Source organism: Panthera tigris, chromosome A3, assembly GCF_018350195.1.
Source record: "Panthera tigris isolate Pti1 chromosome A3, P.tigris_Pti1_mat1.1, whole genome shotgun sequence".
Classification (NCBI taxonomy): Eukaryota; Metazoa; Chordata; class Mammalia; order Carnivora; family Felidae; genus Panthera; species Panthera tigris.
This window is the reverse complement of record NC_056662.1, coordinates 41,460,678-41,487,996: the sequence shown is the minus strand read 5'-3', so window position 1 is coordinate 41,487,996 and position 27,319 is coordinate 41,460,678. Positions and strand designations below refer to the sequence as shown.

General features: G+C 42.3%; 1 protein-coding gene across 4 annotated transcripts in view; it reads left to right on the top strand.

Annotated features, from left to right (window-relative positions):
• The window catches only part of KIF16B (kinesin family member 16B), a 288,455-nt gene that overhangs the window by 144,914 nt on the left and 116,222 nt on the right, over positions 1–27,319 (top strand). For all 4 annotated transcript variants that reach the window (XM_015539589.2, XM_015539588.2, XM_007086799.3 and 1 more), the window contains 3 exons: positions 1,268–1,405; positions 16,216–16,298; positions 17,720–17,808. In XM_015539589.2, coding sequence (XP_015395075.2) covers positions 1,268–1,405; positions 16,216–16,298; positions 17,720–17,808 — 310 coding nt within the window. The remainder of the gene's footprint in view (positions 1–1,267; positions 1,406–16,215; positions 16,299–17,719; positions 17,809–27,319) is intronic.

Genomic DNA, 27,319 nt, shown 5'->3' with positions numbered 1-27,319 from the left:
CACACGCATATGGAGGTATGACTTCTGGGTTTCCTGAAAGTCTTTGCCGAAACCCACAGATAAGCAGTGATTCAGCCCGGGAGCAGGGTGAGGTCTTGTTAGGCTTTAAAAGCATACCTGGGCAACCGCTGTAGTGGTGGTGGTTGGTGTGCGTGTGTGTGTGTGTGTGTGTGTGTGTGTGTGTGTGTGTGTGACAAGGTGGGAAGTGGCAGGGGAAGAATTCTGTCTTCTCAGCTGTTTTTAGAATTGCTGGTAATGGACTTGCTTTCCTGCCAAGTGTAAGCTATTCATCACGCCAAAGCTAGCGTAGTTCTGTGTGTTTTACTATTTGCTGTGAAACTGGGAGAGCTGAAAACCAGTTCCCAGAAGTCCTCAGCTTCAACTGTTTTTGAGTGGAACTAGGTGTCAGGCCTCCTCTTCTGATCGTTAAATTGTGTGTTTGACCTTTGGGGTTGCTGTAAATGATGATGAGTGGTAAGAACACATGTTTTCTGTGCACAGAAAAGCTCAGTAGTATGGTTCAGTGGAGAACAGTGGGAGCTGTTTGATTTGTACTTCTGAGAAGCTAGCCAAGAACTGTGCCTGAAATTGTGTAGGTTTTTTTGACAGGCGTTCATGTCCATGCCTGGCCACTCACCCAAGTAAGAATAACTTGGTGTAGTCCTACAAGAATAGGTACTTTAGCGGCCTCATGCTCCGAGAGGTCAGTGGAGGTCATGTTCTCTCAGATTTGGCACAGGCTGTGGTGGTGTGCATCCCAGTGCAGCTTCTGGAGACTTCCTTGGGCCTCTCAAGATCCACGCCAGGCCAAGTTCACCTTTGGTTTCTGCTCCTGGAATGCAGTGTCTATAAGTGCAGAGGTTATAAGAAGGGCCTTGACCCACAGAGCCCTTTTGTTGCTTCCGTTTTACAGTGACCTTTGGGTGGCTGGTGGAGGAAATTTATTCAGCATCTGAGCCACACAATGGTATTCAATTAAGACAAGTTACTCAACTATATTCTCCCTGAAGATGAGAGAAATTAGCATGTGAGAACTTACTTCCTTACACAGGTGATATCCAGACCCTTTGAGGTAACATTCAGCGTTCTGTCAGTTGATGCCATGAAGTCCTGAAATTCACTTTTCTCCATGAACATAAATGTTCACTTCATAATATTTACATGGAAAAGGAAGGGTATTCAATATGGAAAAATAAGTAAAGGTTGGGACTCACTGTACTCGATAACAAAGAAGATATTATCTTTCTTTTTTGTTTTTCCAACTTAGTTCTTCATGGCCTCGACCTGGAGAGTGAGCACTGCATCTTTGAAAACGTCGGGGGGACGGTGACTCTGATACCCCTGAGCGGGTCTCAGTGTTCCGTGAATGGTGTTCAGATCATGGAGGCCACACACCTAAATCAAGGTATCTGGTTTTTGGTTTTCAGGGTTCTTTGTGTATGCCGTTGCTAGAGAACAAGTTGGCCAGGTAATGGGAGAATGTGTGCATCTTAGAATTAATTGCTCGTTAGTTATAAGAAATATGCAGACTGTTTGCTTCATTATGCTGTTTTCTGTTTTGCTGGAGGACTTCTTTATAATTCCAGTTGTCTTGTTGAATTAAACATATATATAGTTGTCTTAAAAATTATTGCTCTTATGGAAATATGACTTTAAAGGAATTTTTTTAAGTTAAAAAAGCACCTTTCAAATGCAAAACCTTAACACAGTGCCTGCTGTTAGTAACTTTATTACCATATTTGTATTCTTTTTGTGAATAGTTGTGATTGTAGCATACATACAGGATCTGGTATCATAGCTTTTTCTTTTTAAATAATTTCAGTTTTATGGAAAATTTGCAATTCTCATACAAAGAACTTTTTAGTTTTAGAAGCATTTGAAGGTAAATCACCAACATGATGCCCCACCACCCCTGAATACTTCAGTGTTTATTTCCTTTAAACAATGGCATTTTCCTGTGTAATTACAAGATAAGCATCCAGATTAGAAAACAAACTTCGGTACATTCCTGCCACCTGATCCTCAGACGCCCTTCAAGTTGTCGTTTGCCTAACAATGTCCACTGTGGGTCCGGGATTCAATCCGGCATCATGTGCTGCATTGAGTTGCCCCACCTGTCTTGTCTCTTTCAGTCTGGAAGAGTTCCTTTGTTTTCCTCTGACTCTTGGGACTTTGGCAGGTCAAATATGTTGCAGAATGTCCCTTTACACAAATGCAGCATCTATCCGCTGCTTCCTCGCGATGACACTAATATTGTGCCTTCTTGACAGGACTGTCCGAGAGATGATGCCCTGTTTTTCCCACATCCCATTACTGAGGAGATGCTTGCTTTGATCATTTGATTAAAATGCAGCTTGCCAGGCTTCTTTACTATGAAGCTACTCTCTTCCTCCTTTTTATTAATAAGGATATTGGGCAGGATTTTGAGATCATAAGTACCCATTCTTTATCACACTTTCACCCACTGGTTTTGGAACCATGTTGGGGGGTGCTGGTGTCTGATTGAATTATTATTCGGATGGATGCCACGTGGCAATCTCCCTCCTTCTACATTAGTTGGATTTTTACGGTAGGTATCAACAGGGTCACATGACTCGCTATTTTATTTGGTAGGTCTTGGTCTGTCTGTCATTATTTGTTTTGATACACAAATTGTCCCAGGTTTGGTGAGTGGGAGTTGCTCCAAGCCGATTTCTGTGTCCTTGGATCTTGTCCCCAGCATCGATGAGCACTTCCTTAATTTCTGACACAGTAACATGTTCTAGGCTTATCTCTTATACTTTGCTGGAATCAGCCAGTTCTCCAAGGAGCCTTGGTTCATCTCAGTGGAGAATGGGATTTAGAAACTAAGATCTGAGCTGTAGACGTATTCGTCGCTCTTGAGGTGTTGCTGTTCCCAGGTCCTGTTAGTCAAAAGAGTTAGGGAAAGTGTGTGTCTCTGTGTGTACAACACATACAACTATATTTATGTCTGTATGTGTGTCAGCATTTCAGCATCTATATTGCTGACCAGGAGTTCATATCAGTACCTCTAATCCAACACAATACCATAGCATTCTTTCCAGTTTTTTTCCTTTTTTCGTATTTGTAAATAGCTCCCTTTTCTGATAGTGATAAACCTGACTTCCATTATGTAACCAGTATCCTATCACTTCTGCCCCCTCCTCATGCAGGGATCCTCTTCTTCCTGTTCAGGCTTTGACACCCCATGCTGGACTACCACGCCACTGCCCTCACTTTTCTAGTGCAGACACTGAAACTTACTCCCATTCCCATGCTGATGCCTGCTTTGCATAGTCCCGCCTAATGGCTTTTGTACTGAGTCACGCGAGGAGGAACAAAGGAAAGAGTTGATATACCTTAAGCCCCCCCTTTTTTTTCTGTATATTATGCATAGTTTTATGATAACAGTTTTTCGTAGTTACATACTATCCTGTATCTGGTTTGACATAGGAATTGGACACATGGGGGAAATTGGACAGATGGAAAGCATATAGTTCATTGGTGTTAGTGAAGTCATGAGCAGAAATCAGTTGTAAGGAGTTATCTCAGAAATGAAGGATGGTATGGTACCAGAACCATCATCCTTTTATAGGAAGGGTATAGAATCCACTGAAGACATTCTAAAAGCAACTAATGGAGTACTCACCCATGAACCTACCACCAAGTCATCCACTCATCCATTGATCTCTTCATCTGTTTTTGTACTATTAGTATTTTTCAGTGTCAGGGTAAGTTGAGCTTGGGAAACATTTGGGTACCTTGGAGCTGGCTGGGAATGTCAGAGTTCAGCAGTAGCCAGTGACTAGCCCAAACCAAGGATACAGTGCCCAGTGATCATTACCAGAGCAGCATTTTCTGCTTGTCTGTAACCAGGACAAGGACTCTGGCAGTAAGGGTTGGAGAAGCTGGTTCTTGCTGGACAGCAGAGTAATAGTCATGGTGAGAGGCTGTCTGCCCTGAACCCAGAAAGTTACCATAATTGGCCAGCAGACAGGAGGTCACTATATAGGGCTTTTCAGTGGCTGTCCTGCTTGTGAGCACACCTGTTTGTTCACGCTTAGGACCTCAGGTGGAGGGCCTGCTGCTGTTCCTCTGGGCAGCAGGGCTGGTGCACAGGTCATGGTGAGAGGTGGGAGATGGGTCCCTTTGCGCAGTAGAGATCTCTGTAGGGGCTGCATCCCCGTCAGGTCAGGGGAAGTTGACCTTGCTCTGATGACTGTGTATTGTTATGGGATTTTATAAGAGGCTTGTACTGGTTTCCAATATCATCGTTAATGCATGAGTAGAACTTTAGAATTCATTTTGAAATATTTAATCGTTTAATACATCTGGGGTAGACCTAATTTAATTTTTTCCATATTGGTTTATCATTTATTATAACCTTATCTCATGCATGCTAAATACCCACCTCTCTTTCGAAGAAATTTACTTTCCCAAAAATGAACGCTGACACATAGCAACGTATCTATTTTGTGGCTTTCCACTTTGTTCGTGTACTCTGTATTTCTACTTTTGTACAGGTATCACACAATTTTAATGCTTGTTATGTTTTAATATGCTTTAATTTCTCTTCTTATTTGAGTGTTTTTGTGCTATTCATACCTGTTAATTTTTTCAAAGAAATTGTAGAATCACTGCTTCTGCCATTATGGGTCAAATAGTCTCTTGTGGGTCCTCTTGGAGGTTAACTTTTATGTGTAATGGTGTTTCTCTGAAAAAAATCAGTTTTAAGGTCCCAACAATACACTGTAAAAGGAGCTTTTAGAGCACATATTGTTTAACAGGGAAACTGCCTAGAACTTACTGTTCAGTATTGGGGTTATCTTCTACCCTTTGCCCACCCACCCCCATAGAAAGATTATTATTTATTTAGTTCAAAGAATTTGCTTATTATTCCACTGCCATCTGCTTATATAGCTATGATTATGTCTCTAATTCTCTTGGGAATTGAGGCATTGAAGGTAAGTAATAAATATATTTCCCATATAGTATTTTTATCAAGTTTTTTTTTAATCTTAAATTTTTACCTTAATTGAAAGTCCATTTAAAAAATATGCCTATTCAGGTTAGTGATCACTGAAACTAAATTTTTGACTTGTCCTCGGAAAGTAGTACTAATTGACATTTAAGGTTAATGGTCAGAATTATCTTTTTCCTGTGGGGTATCTTGTTTTTATTACCATGGTGCCATGATTTGGGCTTCAGCTCCTCTGGTGCTCTGCTGAGCTACCAACATAAAGCTACCGACATAAAAATGCCATGTTCCAAAGCATTAAAACACCGTGCACCAAGAACAAATGTCATTAGCAAGTCTTAGGGCAGTGAAATGCAAGATGACTTTGTGTTTCAAGGCATTACATGAACGAAGCAACAGAATACCGTTTTTTTTAAATGCACATACTTTCAGACTGAAACATCCGACCAAGGAAAGCCATGTGTACAGTCCTTCTGAAATTAAGGGTTAGACTTCTCCACATACCTTCGTTTTTGAGGATTATTAAAATGAGAACTGGAACACATTTTAAAAACACAACATATGCAGTGTGTTCTTTTTGGTTATGAAACTATGTAGTAAAAGCAAAAAGATGTGAATGGGACTAACGCATGCCTACTTTGGAATGGTGTTAACCTCTGGAGAGGAAGGGGGCGTCATGGGGAGTCTTTTATCAGGTAGGGCTACAAAAGAATTTTCAGCTGTATTTGTAAGATTTGATCTTTTAACAAAAACAAAAAACAAAACCAAACAAACAAACAAACAAACAAAAAACAAGACCAAAATGAAAAAGAGAAAGAATATGGACTTCATTAAAATATAATAATGGGGAAACAGAATTAAACATATCAGTATATTCATACTCCAAAAATTACTTGGCTTTTGCCCATGAAGCAGTTTAAGTGAAGGTGTCAAGAAGAGATGGATGTTAACCCAAGTCACAGCCATCTAACTGTATTGAGTCTGCATTTGACAGGATTCCAGGTTTACCCTGCATTACCAGCAGATTCCTGTCTTTTCACTATCAGTTTCCAGTTTATTGCTGATATTTGATCCTTAAACGTCTCTTTTCATTAGTAAATTATTTCATTTGGAAATGTGTTAGGCTGTCCCCTTAAAAAGCACAGGCAGTAATTACCACTTCCTTATCTAGATCACTTAAGAGATTTGTGAATGTCAACTAATAGGAGATTTACTTGTGTCTAGCAGATTTTCACCATTGTGGGAATTTTTTTTTTTTTTTAACCTGTATCAGTTAACAGCCTTACTTCGGGATTGTATAAACAGTACTTCCCCCGCCTTAAATTATAGGAGTGTTTCCATCTGGCAACATCACTAAAATGAAAAGCGTTTGCTAGTGCCGTGGGAATTAAATGAGATGACATACAGAATGTGTGTTGTCTAAAGCCCGGCACATGAAACCTTTCTCCTCCTCTTCCCTGAGTTCTTCCAGAAGCCACGCACGGCACATGCAGCATCACACCTGAGTGTGCTCTTCAATTGCTGTGTTCTCTGGAGCTTACGTTCCTCAGTCCCACGATGCCATAGAATGATTGCATCTAATGACTTTATAGAATAATAGTGTGATTCTGTAGAAAGGAGGCAATTGCTAGAGAAGAAAGCATGAATTTGACCAGGGTATCTAGTGCATAGGCCTTGAGCTGTTCTTGGTAGTGACCTTAGGCTTTTCTTCTTCTTTTTTCCAAATACTTACTATGAAATGGTACAAAAATCAAGTGAGTTACAGTTCAAAAAGTATTTCAGCATTTTCTATATAATTGCTAGGAACTCTTCTCTCTTACGTTAATTATTATTATTTTTGTCCTTTTACTATAAAATGTTACTCGAAAGCTGATAGTTGTTAAAAGGTGATTAATTTTCCCATTCATATCAGTGGACTCCCTTGGTCATCTGGCAGGTTTTTCAGAGCTGTTGAACGTTCATCTCTTCTTTCAGACATGCCGCAGAAACTGTATCTGGGGACTTTACACCTAGGTGCTTCTGAATGCGTTATGCTTGAGTGCCAAAATATATTTGCATCTATTCAAGTACTCAGAAAGAGGTAACAGGTGATCATCTGGGGAGTGGAGCTGAGGAGGCTTTGATAAAATTTTCATTTGCTTAAGCGCTGCTGTGAGTTGTTCAGTGGCAAATTAAGAAAGAGTTTTAGTGGAACTAGCAAGGGAAATGGATCTTCCAGCAGCTTTTCCAAGGTATCTAATGAACAGAAGAGATCTTTTGTACACTGCAGCCAGCCAGCAGATATCAGTGGCTGGCCTCCCAGTTAACTCACCTGTACTTGCTCATAAGTACTCACTATCATTAGATTTTTTCCTCAGACTTGAGATCTGTACATATGATCCCTTTTTCTTGTACATGGATGTTTCAGTAGATGCTTTTGAAAGTCAAAGCCCTGGCTCTTCTTAAAGACTCTACCCAAAGCCCACAGTTCTTAAAAGTGCATCCCCATATCAGTAACATCAGTAGTACCTAGAGCATTTTGAAATGTTCCGTCCTAGACCTACTGAGTCAGAAAATATAGGAACGGGGCCTAGTACTTTAGTTTTTCACAAGCCGTGTAAGTGATGTTGATGAACATCTGATATGAGACCAGCTGACCAAAACTAATAACACTGAAGACAGTTTCTTGGTGTCCCAGATGTTGGTGTACACGACAACCATATGATAGTCCCTTTAACCTCTTTCTTCTCTTCATTGGATTCATGTCTTGTTAGAGATTTTTCATGACCTCTCTGTTCCTTTTTAAATGTCACTTTTAGCTTCATGTTCCATAGAGTGGCTTGACAATGTGCCTTGGCATGGATTTCTTGATGTTTAGCTGTTTTGGATTTGCCCAGCTTCTTGAATCTGTAGGTTTATGTCTTTCTCCAGATTTGGGAACTTTTCAGTTGTTATACTCATTCAGTCATAGTCAAAATTAAATAACTTGTTTCCACCCTATAGTCTTTCTTCCCTTGTTCTGGGACTCCAATTACATGACTGTTAAGTATTTTAGTATTGTTCCACAAGTCCCTGAGGCTCTGTTTACTTATTTTTACCCTTTGGTAAGCTTTTTTTTTTTCTTTAAAAAAATTTTTTTTTTAATGTTTACTTATTTTTGAGAGAGAGAGAGAGAAAGCATGAGTGGGAAAAGGCAGAGAGAGAGGGAGACACAGAATCTGAAGCAGGCTCCAGGCTCTGAGCTGTCAGCACAGAGCCCAACTTGGGACTTGAACTCATGAACCATGAGATCATGACCTGAGCCGAAGTCAGACACTTAACTGAGCCACCCAGGTGCCCCTCTTTTTTCTTTTCAGATTAGATCATTTTAATTGGTCTGTCTTCAAGTTCACGGACTCTTTCTCTGTCCTTTCTACCTTTCTATTGAGCCTAACCAGTGTGTATTTTTATTCTGGTTGTTGTATTTTTTTAGTTGTACTATTTGATTCTTCTTTGAATAAATATCCTTTATTTCTTTGTTGTAACATTTTACCTTTCAAGATTATTCTCCTATTTTTGAATATTTATATAATAGCTGATTTAAAATCTTTATCAAATAAGTTCAACATCTCTATGATCTCCACGTTGACATATGTTGATTGATTTTTGCCATACACGTTGAGGTTGCCCCACTTCTTCATATGCTAAACAATACTAGATTGCATCCTGGATATTTTTGATATTTTGATATGAGACTCTGAGTCTTGTTTAAATCCTATGGGAAACGTTGATTTTGTTTTGTTTTGTTTTGTTTTGTTTTAGCAGGCGGTTGACCTGGTTGGATTCAGACCGTAAGTTAGAATTAGCCTCTGGGGGTTGTGATTCTAGTTCCAATGCCAATTCAATTTTCAAAGCCTTTGTGGTGCTATTCTGGTCTGTCCCGTGTGTGCTACCTAAGGGCCTGTCTGGGACCTGAGCCGTAGTCTGTATCTTAGGTCAGTCCTTGAAGTCTTTGTGTGCTGTTGAGGGTCAGAACTAAGTGGCGGAGGAGTTCATAAATAGTTCTGAGTCTGATTTCCTGAACTTCTCCTTCTGTGTCAACACTGAAGAGTCTTTCCATTTCTGTCATCTGGCTAGAAATCTGGAGCTTTATACTACTCTTTCATGTTCATTCTGTGCTTGTGCCCAAGTCTGGGGCCAAGAAGGAAGAGGGCAGAGAGAGAGAGAGAAGCTACAAGACTGTGCCCCACCCTCATGGAGATCATAGCTTGTCTGATTGGAGAGGGATTTCCCCTTCCTTGTAGGTATAGGCATCCGTGGGCCCCCTGCTGCTTCCTCTGTTGCTGCCAGGACACCCTCTCACTCCACCTTGAACCTGAACTAGAGGGCTTCTCCTGGAGTTCTTTCATTTGTGCTGATGTCAGCTTTTGGGTTTCCTCCTAGACTAAGCCAGGGAACACTGGAGGGTGCAAATAGTACATTCCCTGTCTGTCCATTGGTGCTTCAGATCCCTGTCTTCTTCAGCCCACCTTCTACTGCTTACTTGTCAGGGCCCTTGAATAACTCCTGCCTGCATTCTGCCCACACTGTAGTGGCATTCAGTGGGACAGACAGGGCGGGGTGTGTTTATCCATCTGTGCAGAACCCAAACTCCTCCCACAGGGTGGCTGTAGACTGCCAAAAAGGGAGAAATTTACCCAAAGCTGAATTCTGAAGTGGATAATGCATTTGTCAAAATGGCACATGGGGAAAAAGTGATGTAGATGTGCTTTGACCAAAGTGTGTGGCAAAGAAGTGTCTGAAGCCTGGAAGGTGGGTGAAGTGGAAGCCAGGAGCAGTGGGGGACCAGGGCTGCTGAATCGTGGCAGGTTTCTAGGGCTTGGGAACCGTAGACTGCAAGGTGTTCACCATTCAGTCAATGCATAATATGGTCGCTGACATGAAGGACAGTGTGACATTTGTGTAGCCCAAGGGGGCTTGGAGATGAGCAGTAACACAAGAGGGGTGATGGAGGGAAGAGACCCTTGTTGCTGCTTGGAGAGAAGGGAGGCATTTGGAAAGAACTATTTTGGAAGGAACGATAAAATATTGACAGCTTGGAGTGTGTAGGAGGCTAGAACTGAATAGTTGAGCTTGTTACTAACAGAATAAATGGTACTGTTGGCAACAAAGAATATGAAGTAAAGAAAGTTACTAATAGCCTGACCAGTTAGTATAATGCCTTCCATTCAGTACCTTAGAATTTGTCATTTTATATTCTACTGTCTGAAATCATCCTCTAATTATTTCATACAGTTTCTGCATTTTCCTTCAGAAGAATGAAAATTCCTTTTTGCATCTCCTGTCAGGCTTTCAGAAGAGAAAAATCAGCTCCCACTTGCCCCACCCCCACACACATCTAAACATTTCTTTGGGGATGGGACTGGAATATCTTGGGATTTTTACATAGCTCCAGAGTCAACCCATGCACACACTTGGACAAATAATTCTTGATGGATTATTTGGCTGGAAACCTCAATAACAAAGATTGAGAATCAATTTACTTTCTTCTCCAGAGTCTCACAATGTAGGTTTGCAATTTTTCCTTTACCAAGAGTGAACAAGGATTTAAGTAATTTATCTAAACCAGGAAATTGTAAATCCACATTTGAATTATAAATGTTGAAAGGGAGGGGGCCAGGCCTATGTGGCCTTTTGACAAGGTGTCATGTGTATTTATATCCTTCACAAATACTAGCAGACGACCTGATGGCATGCTTTGACACTGACGTCCGTTACCCTTGATGCTGAGTGCCTGTCACTTATCCAAGCTAGCTTTGAACCCCAAGCCACCTATCCTGTTTGAATTTGTCAGTATTCATATGAAATTTTCTTACCACAAGCACCATGTCAGATCTTAATCTTCCCCGTCTCATTGCCTGAAGCCCGTTTGGAGATAGAGAAAAATTACTATAATTCAGGTGTCTTAAGTAATAACATCAGTGTCACAAGAGCCCAAGGCCTTCAAACATATTACTTAATGCGTTCTCAAGTACTGGCGTTATTAGTGGAAATCAGACTTTCTTTTATCAGGTCCTCCAAATGGTGCCATCATCATAACTTATTTTAATGTAAATATTTTGAGGATGTTTTAAATCAGAAGGAAAATGATCCTACACAAACAAGTTTTAAGAACTTCACCCATCCTGCCTTACCCTGACCTGTATCTCAGTACCATTCTAGAAAATTACATACCCTGAGGCACCTGGTTGACTCAGTCAATTGAACGTTTCAGGTCTCATGGTTCGTGGGTTCGAGCCCTGCATCAGGCTCTATGCTGACAGCTCAGGGCCTGGAGCCTTCTTCGGATTCTGTGTCTTCCTCTCTCTCTGCCCCTCCCCTGCATGTGCTATGTCTTTCTCTGTCTTTCAAAAATAAATGAACATTAAAAAAAAAAAAATAGAAACTTATGTTCCTAGACAGAGATTTGCTTTTCTGACAATTGTTTCCAAAGTGAAAACTTCTCTTTCACGGAGCATGCTTTAGCCGTCTGTTATATCCTGTCTGTGTGCTTGGGGTGGGGGGTGGGGGGGGGGGCGAGGCTTTCTAAAGTAATCAAATTCAGAATTTGGAGACTGAAGCAAAATTTCACCAGGCCCCTTATTTTTTGGCCTCTAAACTCCTGTTACATTGGACCATCCACTTTTGGGAAGTATAGTTTTCTTACATGTTTGTATTAATTATAACCCAGAATTAATTAATTTGTACATCATCACCTCAGAAATATTCATATGACAACATTTAATAGGATAAAAGAGTTGATTTCTTTGTGCCGTCGCAGAATTAGAAAATCTCACATAAAATTTGAGGGTAATTAATAGTGATATTAACGATTGTCACTATACTGCTTAGAAATCCATAGAAATGTTTACATGTTTAATTTCACTTTCAGTGTACCTGAAATACTAAAACAGAAAATCTTCTGTGAAATCAGCATTCAGTGGTTTCATTCATAGAGATTTAAGCAAAGCATTTTTTTTTTCTTTCTTTCTATCTTTTTTTTGGTTGTTGTTAACAAGTGTCTCTGTGTACCCTTTTACAATGTCATTTCCCTTCCATTTCCTTTTAACACCATCTGGAACTTGTCTACCTTCTGGTATTTAACAGGCTCTGAAGTAAACTCAAAGAAGCCATCATGCATTTTAAGGAGGCTTAGATATGCTCTAAAAATTACAAACTAAACGCATCAGAAAAGTCCATCTGCTGTGACTAATCATGTTAACCTCCGATCAAGGAGTAGTTCATGGTTAAAGAGTTTAAGATCTGGAAGGAACCTTAGAAAGTATCCAGTTTGATGACTAGATAAGGAAACTGAATTCTGGAAAGGGTGAGCTTAACTCACCCTTGGCCACACAAGAGTTTGGGGCAGGGCAGATGCTCTGGGTCTTAACACACACAGATGTTAGGTAGATATGTACATATACGTACGTGCATGTGTGTGTCTGAGTGTGTGTGTGTGTGTGTGTGTGTGTATACACACACATACATACATATATACATACATACATATATATACATACATACATATATACACACACACATACATACATATACATTTATATATATATTCATGAGTAAGTAGGTTGGTAGGTAGGTTGGTAGATAAACTGATGGATAGATGTCCCAAGTTTTTCTTCTAGAGCTTCAGACCCATATTTCTGCCTGCCAAAGGCATCTCAAATTCATTATGTATAAAACCAAACTCAAGCTTTCTCTCCCAACCCAATATTGGTCCTTTTTCAGTATTCTCAGTCTGTGTGAACAGCTCCCCGTCCAACCAGCTGTTGCCTGCCAGTACCGAGGAACATCTTCTTTACCTCCCTTGTCCCCATATGCAGCCCATCATGGGGTCCTATTGACCTTATCTTCTACACATCTTCCTGATTTGTTTATTCTCCTTCTCTCCTCTCCCCTTCCCCCCAGTGCTGAACCACCATTGTCTTTGACCTGGACTCTTGCAGTAGCCTCCGACCTTATTTATCTGCATCTACCCTTGCCCTCTTTGCTTTCTTCTTCAAACAGTTGAAAGAATGAACTTTCTGAAACTTTCATCCAATCATGTGATGCTGCACAAAGCCTTTCACCATCTTCTTATGCACCCTCATGAAGTAAAAGTTGCTTTACTGTATCTTGAAAGATTCTATGTGGTCTCTTCCTTTCCCTCTCTCAAGCTTCATTGTGTGTACTGTTCTTCTCCCTTTCCTGTGCCGTAGGCATTTAACTGTCTTCCAGTCACTCAGCATCATCACCACCACCACCATCAGTTTTTCCTGCCATGGGACCTTTACACATGCCACTCCCTCACTCTCCGTGCTTCATCCTCAGAGCTTGTCTTAGGCACCGCTTCCCACTTCTTCTTTCCCTAACCTCCTCTAAATCAACCCTCTTCTTATGTGCTCTTTGAGTACCGGGCAGGTTATCTCTCCTTTAGGTGTAGCTTTGCATCTAATTGTGGACTTATTTGATTATTCACCTCTCTCTCTTACTTATAAATTCCATGAGGGCAGGGCATATGTCTGACTTGTTCAACTTTGTATCTGCAGTGCTTATCACAGTGACTAGCATGCACTCAGGGTTCATTAAGTACTTGTTGAATGAATGAATGAATGAAGGAATGAACAGCAGCATAATGTAAAAACAAAGCCAATTTTTTAAGTCAGTAGGTTTGTTGAGTAAAGGAATAAAATGAAATAGAAAGAAACCAGCCTTAACAGAGCCTCTTTTTTTTTTTTTAATGTTTATTTATTTTGAGAGAGAGAGAGTACACACGCAGGAGGGGTAGAGAGGGAGGGAGAGAGAGAATCGCAAATGGGCTGATTTGGGGCTTGATCTCATCAACCATGAGATCATGACCTGGACCAAAATCAGGAGTTGGACGCTTAACCGACTGAGCTACCCAGGGGCCCCTAACAAGCCTCTTTCTATGTGCCAAGCAGTTTATGCACATTATTTAGGTAGAAACAAGGAATGGTCATGGATAATTTTGTTTTCTTTTATAACTCTTAAAGGGATTTTTATGTGTATTTCATGCAAATACATGGGTGGCAAGATTATTTTCAATGATTTAATATGATATGAAATATGTCTCTGAAATACCATTCTATTTTTCCATTAACATATTTTAGCACTTTTCAACCTGCATGGCTGGGCATTTGATTAACAGGAAAAAAATAAAAAAAGAATTGGATTAAATGTAATTAGCACATTGAATATGATTGCCTTATTAATCTCTAATTTCCCTTCCAGAGCATTAAATATACCTATATCCTAGACATGGCTGCTTAACTTTTGACTTCTCTGTATGGCACATAGTTCTGAGTCCTGGTCATAAAAGGCATAGAAAACACCTTTCTTAATGATGGTAATGGTGCCTTTTCATGATTGGAAAATATACGAATATAATTTTCCATGAGGGGGATAAGCAGGTTGTAGATTGGTTACTATCTACTACTATACTTTTAAATCTCTGAAAACTGTGTTCTTCTTTTCATAGGACTCCCTCTCTGCTAGATAATGACAACTGCCAGAACCAACCCTTTCAGTAGTTCCCTGGGGTTATGACCTAACCTGTTAGGTTTTAACCATATTGAATTTGAGAATCTGAGGCAGTATGTTGAGTAGGCAGGTGGGTATACTGGCCTGAAGCTCTAGAATAGCCACCTGGGGCTACGATATTACTTTTGAGGCCCAGGTAGGGAAATAGTAGCCAAGTGAAGAGGTTGGTGACTGCTGTTACCCCACAGGTCACGTGCCCTGTCCAAAGGAGGCAGCCTTCAGCAGCCCAGGGATTTTGGCCAAGTGGCAATACAAATCTACTGATACATTACCTTCTAGTTTTTGAAGGGAAATCAGAAAGAAACTCAGTACTTTATGTAAAAACTGCAGATTTTTAACTGGCAGCTAATAATTTTAGTTTTTAAGTTTTCGCGGGGCACACAAAACATCTCTGAGCTGGTTTCTCTCAGGCCATCAATTTGTGACATATGATGCAACTTCTCTCCCTTGGCTCTCCAAGTCCTCACAGTGTCTGTTCTATCCTGGTGCTGTTTCTGATGCCCTGCATTTTGGGTGGATTTGACTCCCTCCTCTCCCCGCAGCAGGATAGGCCCGTTTCCCTGGCCAGGCTTAGCCCTTCCTGTGGTTTCCCCAAACTGGAATCACTTCTCTTGTCCTGGAGCTGCCTTGTGAGACCCAGCTGAGGTCTGTCCCCACCTACAGCAGCCTTGCACACATCACTTAGGTGCTTGACCCCTCATCACATGTCATCGTCTTCCGTGGTTGACTTCAGTGGATATGTTCTGTCCTCACAAAGAAGTTGCATTCTTTTTCAGGGCAAGGATTGAACATGGGGGTCTCTTCTAAGGTGTGATAGACTACTCCCGACGACGTAGTGAATCTCCTCTGGAACATCGCTTCCCTTAGATGCCTCTGATGACAAGGAGCTCACTGCCGTCTGTGGCACCCATGCCAGCTTTGAGCAGTTCTGAATTTAGAAAGTGTTTGTTTGCTTATTTGCTTAAAAATGCTAAAATTTGTCCCTGCCCTTACTTAACATTTTTGTTACCCTTGGGTACTTGGCTTGAATTCTGTTGCCTCTTGTGTGATCATTTTTTGAATAAGCAGAACCCTGGTCCATCAAATGGAGCCTTTCTCGTGTGTCTCATGTGGCCACCCAAATTTTAACAGAGTTTTAACAAGAAGCAGTGTTTTCACATGGTAATAGACCCTACACGTACACAATTTCTTTCCTGTCAAATCCTGAGGTAGATGTTAGTAGTGGTTACCTGTACTCTGCCAATTATACCATGTTTTCTTTTGAAAGCACTTTCCTTTGGGATTTCTCCTTTTACTGGCATTAATAAACATTTCCCAAATTTGTGACCATATGCTTTGGTTGGTATTACAGCATCTCTTTGTAGAACTCACTGCTTTTTTTTCTTCCTAACAATCAAAACTATAATTATCTGGATATTAAGTTTTAAATCTCGTAATATAATGCTTGAATCCATCACTTCTGCCTTAGTAACATGAGTATTGTGACACTCAGCTATAAAAATAAGAATATTTGCAGGTTTAAAATTGGCTTATATAAGCAGACTTTTGAGACTAAGTCTTTCCCTTATTATTACCATTTTATAGTGCACTGGAAATTACATTTCAGCTGTAAAATTCCACAACATGATGTTGTCAACCAACCGGTTGCTTACCGTGAACTCATTGCTGTTTTTGTATGTTCTTAGGTGCTGTGATACTCTTGGGAAGAACCAATATGTTTCGCTTTAACCATCCTAAGGAGGCTGCCAAGCTCAGGGAGAAGAGGAAGGTGAGCAGCATAACATCTCCAGGAGCCAATTCTGATTCTGGTGGGGCTGGGGCTGTGGGAGCGGTTTGATTTTCCGGAGTACGGAACTAGAAAAGTCACGCTGTAGCCTGTACTAACTGTACGGAGTTGTTTCTCAGTGGATGATTGGCTGATGAAGTAGGAGAGCAAACTGGTCAAGTCCAGAGCAGGGGGAGAAATGGCTCCTTCTAGACCCTTCTCTTCACCCCTCCACCCCCAAAAGGAGTTGGGCATTGTTTTGCATTAAGTGGGGAGTGACTTCCACTTATGAGGATCTGTTGTAGGAGTTAACCCAATATCAGAATCAGTTTCATCCAAAAGCTTGCTTCCTTTTTACTTTCAGCCATAGCAAATGAGACTTCTGGTTAGGGTGTGAAGCAGAGAGGGGGTGAGTTTGGGACAGCTAGTTGGATAGGGTCATCCAGAGGGCACTCTAAGTGCAGGACGGGTGAGGTGGGTAGAAGACCTGAGAGAGAAGGGAAGAGATGAGAGAGAATGTGTCTTGAGACACCGTATGTCCTTAGACTGAGGAAGGTAAAGGCTACAGCTAACATTTCTATGAGCCAGGCACTGTATGAAACTTCTACAGCATATTTTACTGCTTTATCTGTGTAGCAGTTCTTACTAACCCCATGTCACAGATGATCAAGATGAGAAACTGAGGCTTACTTGTTCCCTAACTAGCACGTGGCCAGCCTGCACTGCTGCCCTGACCCGCTGACCTAAAGGGTCTGCCCTTCACCCCTAAGTCACAGAGCCCTGCATGTCAACCTCCTATTGTGAGGGCTACCCAAGGGTGCCAGTGCCTTCGATGGGAAAGAACGAGAAAGCTGCAAACCCCAGCCTTCTCCATGGTTGCTCATTCCAGCCAGTGAAGCCTCTTATCTATTCTGGCCCAGGGTCTCCCTGGAGGGTCCTTATTGGTTCACAGTTGCAGAGGAAGAGAGGGAGGAAAATACATTTGCCAGTAGCTTTCCATGGAAGCAAACAGGTTAAGCTCTTACTTTTTGGTCTCCCTTCCCCTCTCCCTCCTCATCTTTATCCCTCAACACCTGTGAGTGCTGCTGAGAACAGGACACAGCTCCCGCCAGGAATGGAGGGTGACCCTTCCCTCCACTTCAGTGCAGCGTGGTCGAGGAGATCCCCATGGTTGTGCACTTCCTGGCTAGCTTCCCCTGTCCCGGCATGCTGGGGCCCCGCTGTGGTTAGCTGAGGCTTGGGTTGGAGTTGTATTTGTTGCCTGGCTGTCCCTGATTTGCCGCCCTCAGGTAGACCAGTTGGCGTGTGTGCTAATGAGGGGTATATGTACCTCATTGCCTCTCACAAGGTGAGAGCAGTGAGTCCAGGGCTGTGGCCCCCTCTCCCCCACTAAGGTAACCGCTCTGCCCTGTGTCTGCTCTTAGAGTGGCCTTCTGTCCTCCTTCAGCTTGTCCATGACTGACCTCTCGAAGTCCTGTGAGAACCTGTCCACGGTCATGTTGTATAACCCAGGGTGAGTGAACAGCAGCGTCTCCTTCCCTGTGACTGTCACTTTTGTGGTGTTTATTGTGTCAACCCCATTAAAGTCACTAGATAAAAATAAAATTTCTGCAATTGCTCCTCCTTAGCAAATCAGCCATAGTCATTTCCCAAGTCGCTTTTCAGCCCTTGCTCTGTCTGTACATAATTTTACTTGGTTGTAATCACAACATAAATGAGACTGTGTGTTCCGATTTTTTTTTTTTTTTTTTTTTTTTTTTTTTTTTTTTTTGCTTAACAGCGTAAGAAGCATTAGTGAGGGTTGTTACAGCCTTCGTTATCATTTTCGTAATTGTCTATTATTTTAGAATTGGCTCTTTGATTATGTAGTGTGTGATCCCCTTGGTTTAGGCACTTTCATCTCATTTTATAAATTTATTGTAATAACAGACAATTTTGATTCTGAGGGCATTCAGGAGTGCAGGAAATTGTGTTCAGTACATCCAAGCCTTGGGGGGGACCCCTGGGGACACAAAGAACTTTGTGGCTGGGTTGCTCAGGTCCTTCACAGTTTCAGTAGTGATGTGGTGGTGACAATGAAAATGCCTAAGAACAGGGAACTGCACAAAAGGACTTTGGGGTCCTTTCCTGTTTTATGAGGTCCCACAGTTTTATCTTTCCTACAGAGGGAATTTCCTATAAATCAGCAGAGGTAAATCTAACAACTGAAGAAGTGATGTAAAACTGACGACGATGTCTTTTAGAACTGCTCTGCACCGAGGAGTGGCTGCATTCCGTGCCAGGCACTGCATTCGGCATCTCATACCCGTTGTCTTAATTCTCTGGGTGACTGTCCCCACTTGACATGTGGAGAATTTATAGCCATTTGCTGGCCCATGTAAGGTCTCAGCCCATGCAGTGATCATGTAATTCCCTGCTTATCTCCAGCTGGGGGCCTTTTCAGACCTGGGGCCGGTGCCCTGCTAGAGCCCCCACCCCACCTGGGCAGTGCTCACAGATATGGAGTCTGGAGGCATCGCTCTTCTGGCGCAAGTCCCTTCACTGGTTTGTGAAAAGCAGGTTATGCCTATAAGGGATTTCTTCATTGCCATGGGAGTTTAAATCTGGGAGGGACCTTTGATCTTTTTTCCGGGATTCCTCATTTTATAGGCAAGCTGAAGACCAGATTTCACACCTGGCTGGAGCCAAAACAAACAAGCAGACAAACAGAAAACCCAAAGGAAAAAACAAAACAAAAAACAAACACCTAGTGCAACATCATAGCTGCAGGCTCCTGGGCCTCTCCCACTCTCCAGAACTTCTGCAAGTACAAGCCACAGTTAACTTTGTCAGCCTTTGTCTTTACCCATCTCACAGATCGGCTCTCCCATCTTATTACATAGCTGTTGAGGAGAGTTGTGCTCATCAAGTAAATCTGTCTTGAAATAATCTGTATCGATAAAGCCCTCAGAGCGCCTGGGTTATCGCTGCTTTGGAAGGCATGTTCCGTTGGAGGTCTTCAGTCCCTTGCAGTAGCGTTAGCAACTGCCTTTTGTGGTGGCTGGGATGGAGTCATTCATATACTCACTTTGTTTAATATAATATGCCAGTCTTTAGGGTTAATTTCAGTTTAAGTATTGTGAGCCCATCTGTTCAGTATTGTTTGACTAAACTGTTCTGGAATGCGTACCGTGCTTGCTCGTAATCATCTCCCAGTCCAGGACCCAGCTCTAGTCCTGGAATCCAGTTACCAGCTTCTTTATCCATGATCCTGGGGCCTTTTACTTTGAACCCATTTGGAAATCTTATGTGGCTGTTCGGTGCCTTTGAAAAGCCCCAGACTGATGTGCAGTCAGCTCGTCCTCTTGGAGACACAGCTGTGTCTCCAAGTCAGCTGTGAGCCCCCCTCTCCCTTGCATTGCCACATGGTATCCAAGGACTTCTTTTTTTTCTCCTCCAAGCGGAGGTGAATATGTAGTCCTCTTAAAAGTGATGCCAGTTTAGGTTGTTTGCTGGTTTTTACATTACAACGATCTTTCTCAATGTTTATAAAATACAGGTTAGAGTGTACTAATTTTTCACCCTCCAAACTTTTCGGTGACTTTCCGTGGTCCCAAACAATAGAATGCTAACCCCTTACCGTGTCACTCAGGCTCTCCACCATGAGTGCCGTCCTCGTAGCACATCCCTGTGTGTGTTCTGGGTTCTAGCCATTTCAGGGACCCTTCTGTTGCTCAGACCTGCCTGGACTAGCCGTGCCTTTTGGGCTTGTCTTTTGCTAGTTTCAGAGCTCTGGCATGCGTTTTGGGATGTGCCTACTTGTCCTCTAAAACACAGTGCATGCGGTCTGTCCTCTGGAAGCTATTCCCATCTTTCCTCTCCCAGTTGAAAGGAAGTGCTCCTTCTTCACTGTACATTCTGTCATCCTCATTCTGGTCCTCTTTGTAATGGACATTCATCAAACAACAAGCCTTTTCTGCCTGCCTCCTTTGGGGAGCGTAGTTCTACCCAGGGGCACAGCTGCCCACAACCCTAACAGGGTCAGTTTACAGCTCGCTAGAGGAGAGAGGCAGGCACAGGGGATTTACAAATGGGTGCAGAAAGTGGGAATGAAATGTCCTGAGCAGTGGAGTGATCAGGGAGGGCTTCCTGAGGAGGTGACATTGAATCCAAGACTCTGGAACGACAGAAAGGGGGAGAGAGGAGAGTCTTCCAGGAAGAGGACAAGTGCAATGGCTTCTACCAGAGGAATAGCAAGAGCTCAGAGTAGAGGGAATTCAGTCATCGGAGGTGAGGCTGGTGCATAGACTGGGGCCAGCTGTATAAGGCCTCTTAGGCCATTGGCAGGAGTTTGTCTCTTTTCTAAGAGGGCTAGGGAACTCTTCCAGGGCTTTCAGAAGAAAAGCAGCCCGATGATGTACTTCCTACTAACCTTAGAATGTATGTCACTTGGAGAAAGTAGCACGGAAACAAGAAACCGTTTAGAAAGCTGTTTCCTTTGTCCACGTAGAAGTGAGAGTGGCTTAGAATTGGGTGGTAGCCTTAGAGATGGAGTGCCATGGAATCAAGGGTCATGCCCAGGTTTCAGATGTAAATAGCTGGGCAGATGGTGTGTCTGTTCCTGAGATGGGGGAGGCAGGGAGAGTTGGCGTGAGCTGGCCTTTGCACAAGAGTTTAGCTCGTGTGAGTGTCTCTCCTATTTGATTGGAAGTGTTTTGAGGTCAGCAATTGTAGTAATTACTGTAGTAATTTACTTGTAGTAAATTTACTTGTAGTAAATTACAAGTAAATTACTTGTAGTAATTTCTATATTTTATTTTATTTTATTATATTTTAAAGTTTATTTATGTTGAGAGACAGAGACAGTGCAAGTGGGGGAGGGGTAGGAAGAAAGGGAGAGAGAAAGAATCCCAAGCAGGCCTCATGCTCGGAACCCAACCTGGGGTTCGAACTCATGAAACCATGAGATCATGACCTGAACCAAAACCAAGAGTGGGATGCTTAGCTGACTGAGCCACCCAGGCTAATTTCTGTATGTTGAAGTGTCATTCACGTAACGTGCATAGTAAATGTTTAGCAAACAGATTAAGAGGGAAATTTTAGTAGGATACATAGATCCTCTTGGGAAAGGATTTTTTGCTAATTTCTCTGGGCATGGATATTCCAAAGAGTGAAAAATGGTATACTATATAAAGGAATGTGTTTCTGTCACATGGGTCAATTCCTAAATGACACTGAAGTTATGTGAATAATCTCAAGATCATGTTCAGGATCCTCAAACAAAAAAATGGGAAGATGGTCTTGTGATGAAATTAATTAGACCAAGACAATCAGAGAATTCAAGTGAGAAGCAGCATCTGTGTTAGATTACATTGCAGTTGGCTGAGGAGATGGTTCTAGATGCATTTGATACTGCCGTTATGCATCCTGTTCACCTGGCTTCAGTTAACAGGCACATTTTGTCTCTGCCACCCTTGCGGTACTCATTTGTAAAGGCTCAGATTAAAATTACTCAATACTTCGCCAGCCTGACTTCATGCTCCCTCACGTCTAGCCCCCCTCAGCTTGCCACCTGCTGTAGAGAATGATTGCCCATGAATTAAAGCATAATTGGAGAAAAATTTCCTACTCTGATTTATGGGTGTCACGAGGTGTCTGCTCTAGCAACTTGGCAAAATGAAGCGGGATTGAAGTATCGCCATGCTGTTTATACTTTTTTTGATGTTACAGGTGTAAATACCCTCGGCTTAAAGTAAGTACCACGTGATAAACTGGAAGACCATTGGAAGAAATATGTTTTCTACTTGGACCCTGACTAAATATTTATTTATAGCTAGATAATGAGCTGCTTGGAACAAGAGCATGTTAGTTTCTCAAGATGGAAAATAGCCGAGATGCTTGCACAGATCAACACATATTTATTGAGAGTCTTCTGTGTAGAGAACCTAGAAGTGTCAGATGAATGTTCTTTCTGCCCAGGAGAACAGGCACACTCCCGTGAACTCATTTTGAGTGAAGGCCAGGCAGCATGTGATTCAGGGCAGAGAGTTGCCCCTGGGAGGTCTGGGAAGTGATCCTCCTCATATAGCCATGCCTTGTAATATGGTGGGTAACTTAGAAAACCAGAGACTTCCAGAAGGAATCCTTCTTGACACTGCGATTGCCTCCAGCCGGCATCATGGAATCTGAGTCTTAAGCCTAATTCCCAGGAACACTGTTTCCTCAACCCAGCTGTCCCTATCATAAAATTTTCCCGTTCCATCCCATTCAGCTCCCTCTCAGTGCCATAGCGACACATGCCTGGAATAAATCGCCAGAGAGCATCTCAGGAGAAGGGTAGTATGGAGGGGATAGTGGGGGTTATTAGGAGCCTTAAGTGAAAACCGGTCTGAAGCCTCTGGTCTAGTGCTTTCTTCTCTGTAGTTGAGGATATGAAGCTGTCGGGAGTCTGTAGTACTGCCTCAGCTTGGAGGACAAAGTGAGGAAGGATATTAAGTGAAGATTTGGTCTTGGACACCCTCCCCTTAGAAATCCCAAGTCACTCCCCTCAGTTCTTCTCGAGAATTCTCTCCAAGATTCACAAATGAACTGGATTCTGTGCCGGGCCTTGAGATGTTTACAAGTAGGAGAGGCAGGCTGAAGAGAAGAGATTCTGGGAGTAGGCAATTTTGTGGGCCGAGCAGAGGAGTGCTGGGAAGAGAGAGTCCTGCTGAGCAGAAGGGTGTGCTAAGAGGAGTCCGCAGGTTCAGGCCTGGCTCGGGAGCATTCTGAAAGCCAAGTATGGATGAGCAGACAGAGATGCACTGGGGTTCCTCCCAGAGATGCACTGGGGTTCGGGCAGGTGGATTAGAAGTAGGAGAGGGATGGCAGCTCGGGTTCTCTAGGCACATCCACGGTACCCGTGTATGTGTAATGTTTTTATAAATTCGATTAGCACGTCCAGAAGTTATGACCATGATTAAAATATATGGCCCCAAATGCAACAGAGAACAATTTTCTGTATATTCATCAGCATTTGGTAGCTCATTTCTTCACTGTTTTAAATTGTGATAGCATACACTTAACATAAAATTTACTGCCTTAACCACTTTTAAGTGTACAGTTCAGTTCATTCACATTATGGTGCAGCTCATCTCCAGAACTCTCCATTTTATAAAACTGAAACTCTGTGCCCATTAAACAGTAACTGCCCATTCCCTCCTTCTCCCAAACCCTGGCGATCACCATTGTAGTTTCTGTTTCGGAAGTTTGACTACTTGGGGTACCTCACGTAAGTAGACTCCTGCATGATTTGGCTTTTTGAGACTAGCTTATTTCACTTAGCATAATGTCTTCAAAGTTCATCCCTGTTGTAGCACGTGTCAGAACTTCCTCCTTCCTTTTTAAGGCTGAATAACATTCCATTGGACGTATGTACCACATCTTGTTTATCCACTCACCTGTTGAGGGACACTTGGGTTGCTCCTACCTTTTGGCTGTTGTGAATAATGCTGATATGAACACGGGTATACAAATATCTGTTTCAGGCCCTGCTTTCAGTTCTTTTGGGTATATACCCAGAAGTGGAATTGTTGGGGATGTGGTAATTCTGTTTTTAGTTTTTTGAGAAACTGCCATCCCATTTTCCACAGCATCTGTACCATTTTACATTCCCACCAACGGTGCACAAGGGTTCCAAATTCTCCACATCCTCGCCATCACTTGTTTTCTGTTCTGTTTTTTTCTTTTCTCGTTAAAATTTTTTTTCTTTTTACTTTTTAAAGTTTTTTTTATTTATTTTGAGAGAGAGATTGAGAGAGAGAGAGAGAGGGCACAAGCAGGGCACGAACAGTGTGGGCTCCATCCCATGAATGGTGAGATCATGACCTGAAGTGAAACCAAGAGTCGGATGCTTAACTGACTAAGCCATCTAGGTGCCCCTCTTTTTTTTTTTTTTTTAAATAATAGCCATCCTATGGGTATGGGGGGTGATGTTCCTTTGTATTTTGTTAAAAAAGTTTTTTTTCTCTTCCATTTTCTCAAGAATGTTTTATCCGGAAAGTGATGTCTGGAAATATAGAAAGAAAGAAGATCTCAAAATTTAGTTCCCCCAATAAATACAGTAAACAAATGATGAACATAAATCTAACATAGATTGATTTCCTGATGACCTCTCTCAAGCACTGCCACGTTCAGTTTAACCAGCCCATTGAGATTGGGTATCTTAAAACCTAATTGATGGTAGGAATCCAAGAAGTTTTTCTAGCCAAGGAGAGATGTGATCATCGTTGCATTGACAGATTCACTCTGGCAGCTGAGTAACAGAGGCACCAAGGAAGCTACGGGAAGGACACAGAGGTGAGGGCTTGAACTGAGACAGTGGTCAAAGGAACCTAGAAGAAGGGGTGGGCTCCACAGCCATTTGGGGCAGGAAGTCATGAAGCCTGGATGATTAATTGGATGTGGGAAGTAAAGATGTTGACTTCTGTTTTCTGGCTTAAATAATTGGTTGGGGATGGCATGCTACCTGGCTGAAATACAGATACAAGGGAAGGAAGAGCAGGTTGTCAAGAGGCAGGAGAATAATGAGTACAACCTTGAAAAACTGAGCCCCAGGCCTTGAACTTTCTCCCATAAGTGACTGTGCATTTGGGTACTCTGTCAGCCGCTGCATACCCCTGGACAAAGCTGGAGTCTCTGTGGCTTGACCAAACACCAGGATGAAGGAGGTTTCCCCTGTTGAGTAAAATAGATGTTCACAACATCTACCACTTTCCCCTCATCCCTTTGGCTCCTGTTTTAGGGCAGTCCTTTGTCCAGCCCTGTAGTGGGGCTGGAGTGAGTACGACAGATAGGGGCTCAGTCACCTTGGAGCATAACTCATTGCACAAGGAAGACCCTCATAAAGCTGTCAGAAATCAGGACACCAGTAGCATTGTCCTTGCACTTGCCAGGCTAGGATTCCTGGGATGTCTTTAAATTAAGGAAAGCTGTGCAGTTGAGCCCAGACCCCACCCCTCAATATGCTGCATCTCATTGAAGGGGATTCTTGTCACAGAATTCTCTGATCAGCAGGTGGCCAAGCCCTGGTGATTAGTGTAGAGGTTGGTATCCCCTACCTCATATTTGCCTCATCTCTTCTCTAGATATACTACTCAGCCATAAAAAAAGAGAAGGAAATCCTGCTTTTGTGACAACATGGATGGACCTTGAGGGCATTATGCTAAGTGAAATAAGTTAGAAAGAGAAAGACAAATATATATGATTTCACTTACGTGTAGAATCTAAAGAAACGGATCGGCCAAAACAAAAGAACTAAGCTCACAGATACCGAGAACAGATTGGTGGTTGCCAGAGGGGAGGAGGGCAAGTGGGTGCAGGTGGTAAAAAAGTACATACTCCCAGTAAGTAAATAAGTAATATAATGTGTAGTAACGTATAGCATGGTGACTATAGTTAATGTTATTATATGGCACATTTGAAAGTTTCTAAGAGAGTAAATCTTAAAGGTTCTCATCATAAGAAGAAAATTTTTGTAACTATCTATGGTGATGGGTGGTAACTAGACTTATGGTGATCATTTTGCAACATCTACAAATATAGAATCGCTGTGTTCACCTGAAACTAATATATATCAATTATACCTCAGTTAAAAAAAAAATAAAGTAAATGGCCAGTGTGATTAATACCTGAGGACTGGCAAATGTCATTAAGGTGACTGTCATGGCCCTGAAGGTGATTCCTGACTTCCTCTTTGCAGTGGCACAGGACAGACTCATTGACCTGCCTCATTGGGAAGACTGTCCCAACCTTAAGTCACACCTCCTTAGCCCTTTGTGGTGACTTCTTTCTCTAAGACCCCTCTTCTTCCCAGAATTTGATTTGGCCCCTCGGTGCCCACGTGGTGACTTCCAAGCTCCAGCACAATCATTCATGATTCTGTTCTCCAGCTTTGGCTTCTGTCACTTTCTACCTCCAACTTTATGCCTTGGTTTAAGTGGACAAAACAGATCTTTCACAGCTCTCTCCAGGTCAGGCCTCTCTATAAAACCTGTCCATAAAACCGTCCCACTCTTTCTCTTGGCCAGTCCTCTTCATCTTTCAAGCCCGAGTATCAGAATTGTCTCCTCAAGAAGCAGTCTGCGCGTCTCCGATTTGAGCTAAATGCTTTCTCTTTATTCTCTTGCAGGCATTTTGTGCATATTTTTAGCAGAGCCTTTTCCAAATTCATTTAATTGATGTTTGTGTCTGCTTTCCCACTAGGCTTCTTGTGGACAGAGACCGTTCCTTACTCATTTTTAATCTCCAGAAGCTCCCACATAGTGGGCTCTTAACAAATGTTCACTGAGCGGTAGGTTTTGGCCCGCAGATGTGCTCCCAGCACAAAGGATGTGTCTGTTCATAGGTCTTCAGATGCCTCGTGCTTCAGATGGGTCCTGTGCCCTTTTTAGTGTCTCCACTTTTTAGCTGGCCCCTGTCTTTTGAGTTTTTCACTCGTGCAGGCATACTTTTTTGTGGCTTTCTTAACTGTTACAAGTGACCATATCTCTTGGTTTCTTTGGTATCGTATAGACCTGAGTTTTTGGTTTTGTTTTTTTGCAGTAGACTGAAAATTACTGCTGAATACTCAGTTCCTCCTACTGCAAAGCTCTCTGAAAGAAGTATGTCCAGTTTACAAATTATCGTATGCAGTTGAGATCCAACTTATCTCTCTAAAGCAACAAAGCAACCGGTTCTTTTTCCTTTGTTCAGCAGGTAACCTACTGATTCTCCACATCACCCATGTCTAAAAAAAACCTCATGCTCTAAATCATAGTAAGATTTGGAGTTTTTGAAAGTGAAGTCTTTACTCCCCAAGAACGTTTAATCAGTCAAACTGGGCACATAAAGTTGGGTATATCATTTCTAGCAGAGTTTTGGATCTTACTCCTGGCCTACATCTCAAGCTCCCTGGAAACTAAGATTTGTATACACACATGCGTGGTACTTGGTGCCAGAGAAATTTTGGATGAGGCAAAGCAGCCCGGTGACTTCCTTTGGGAGTTAGTTCCACTTTGGAGTAGTGC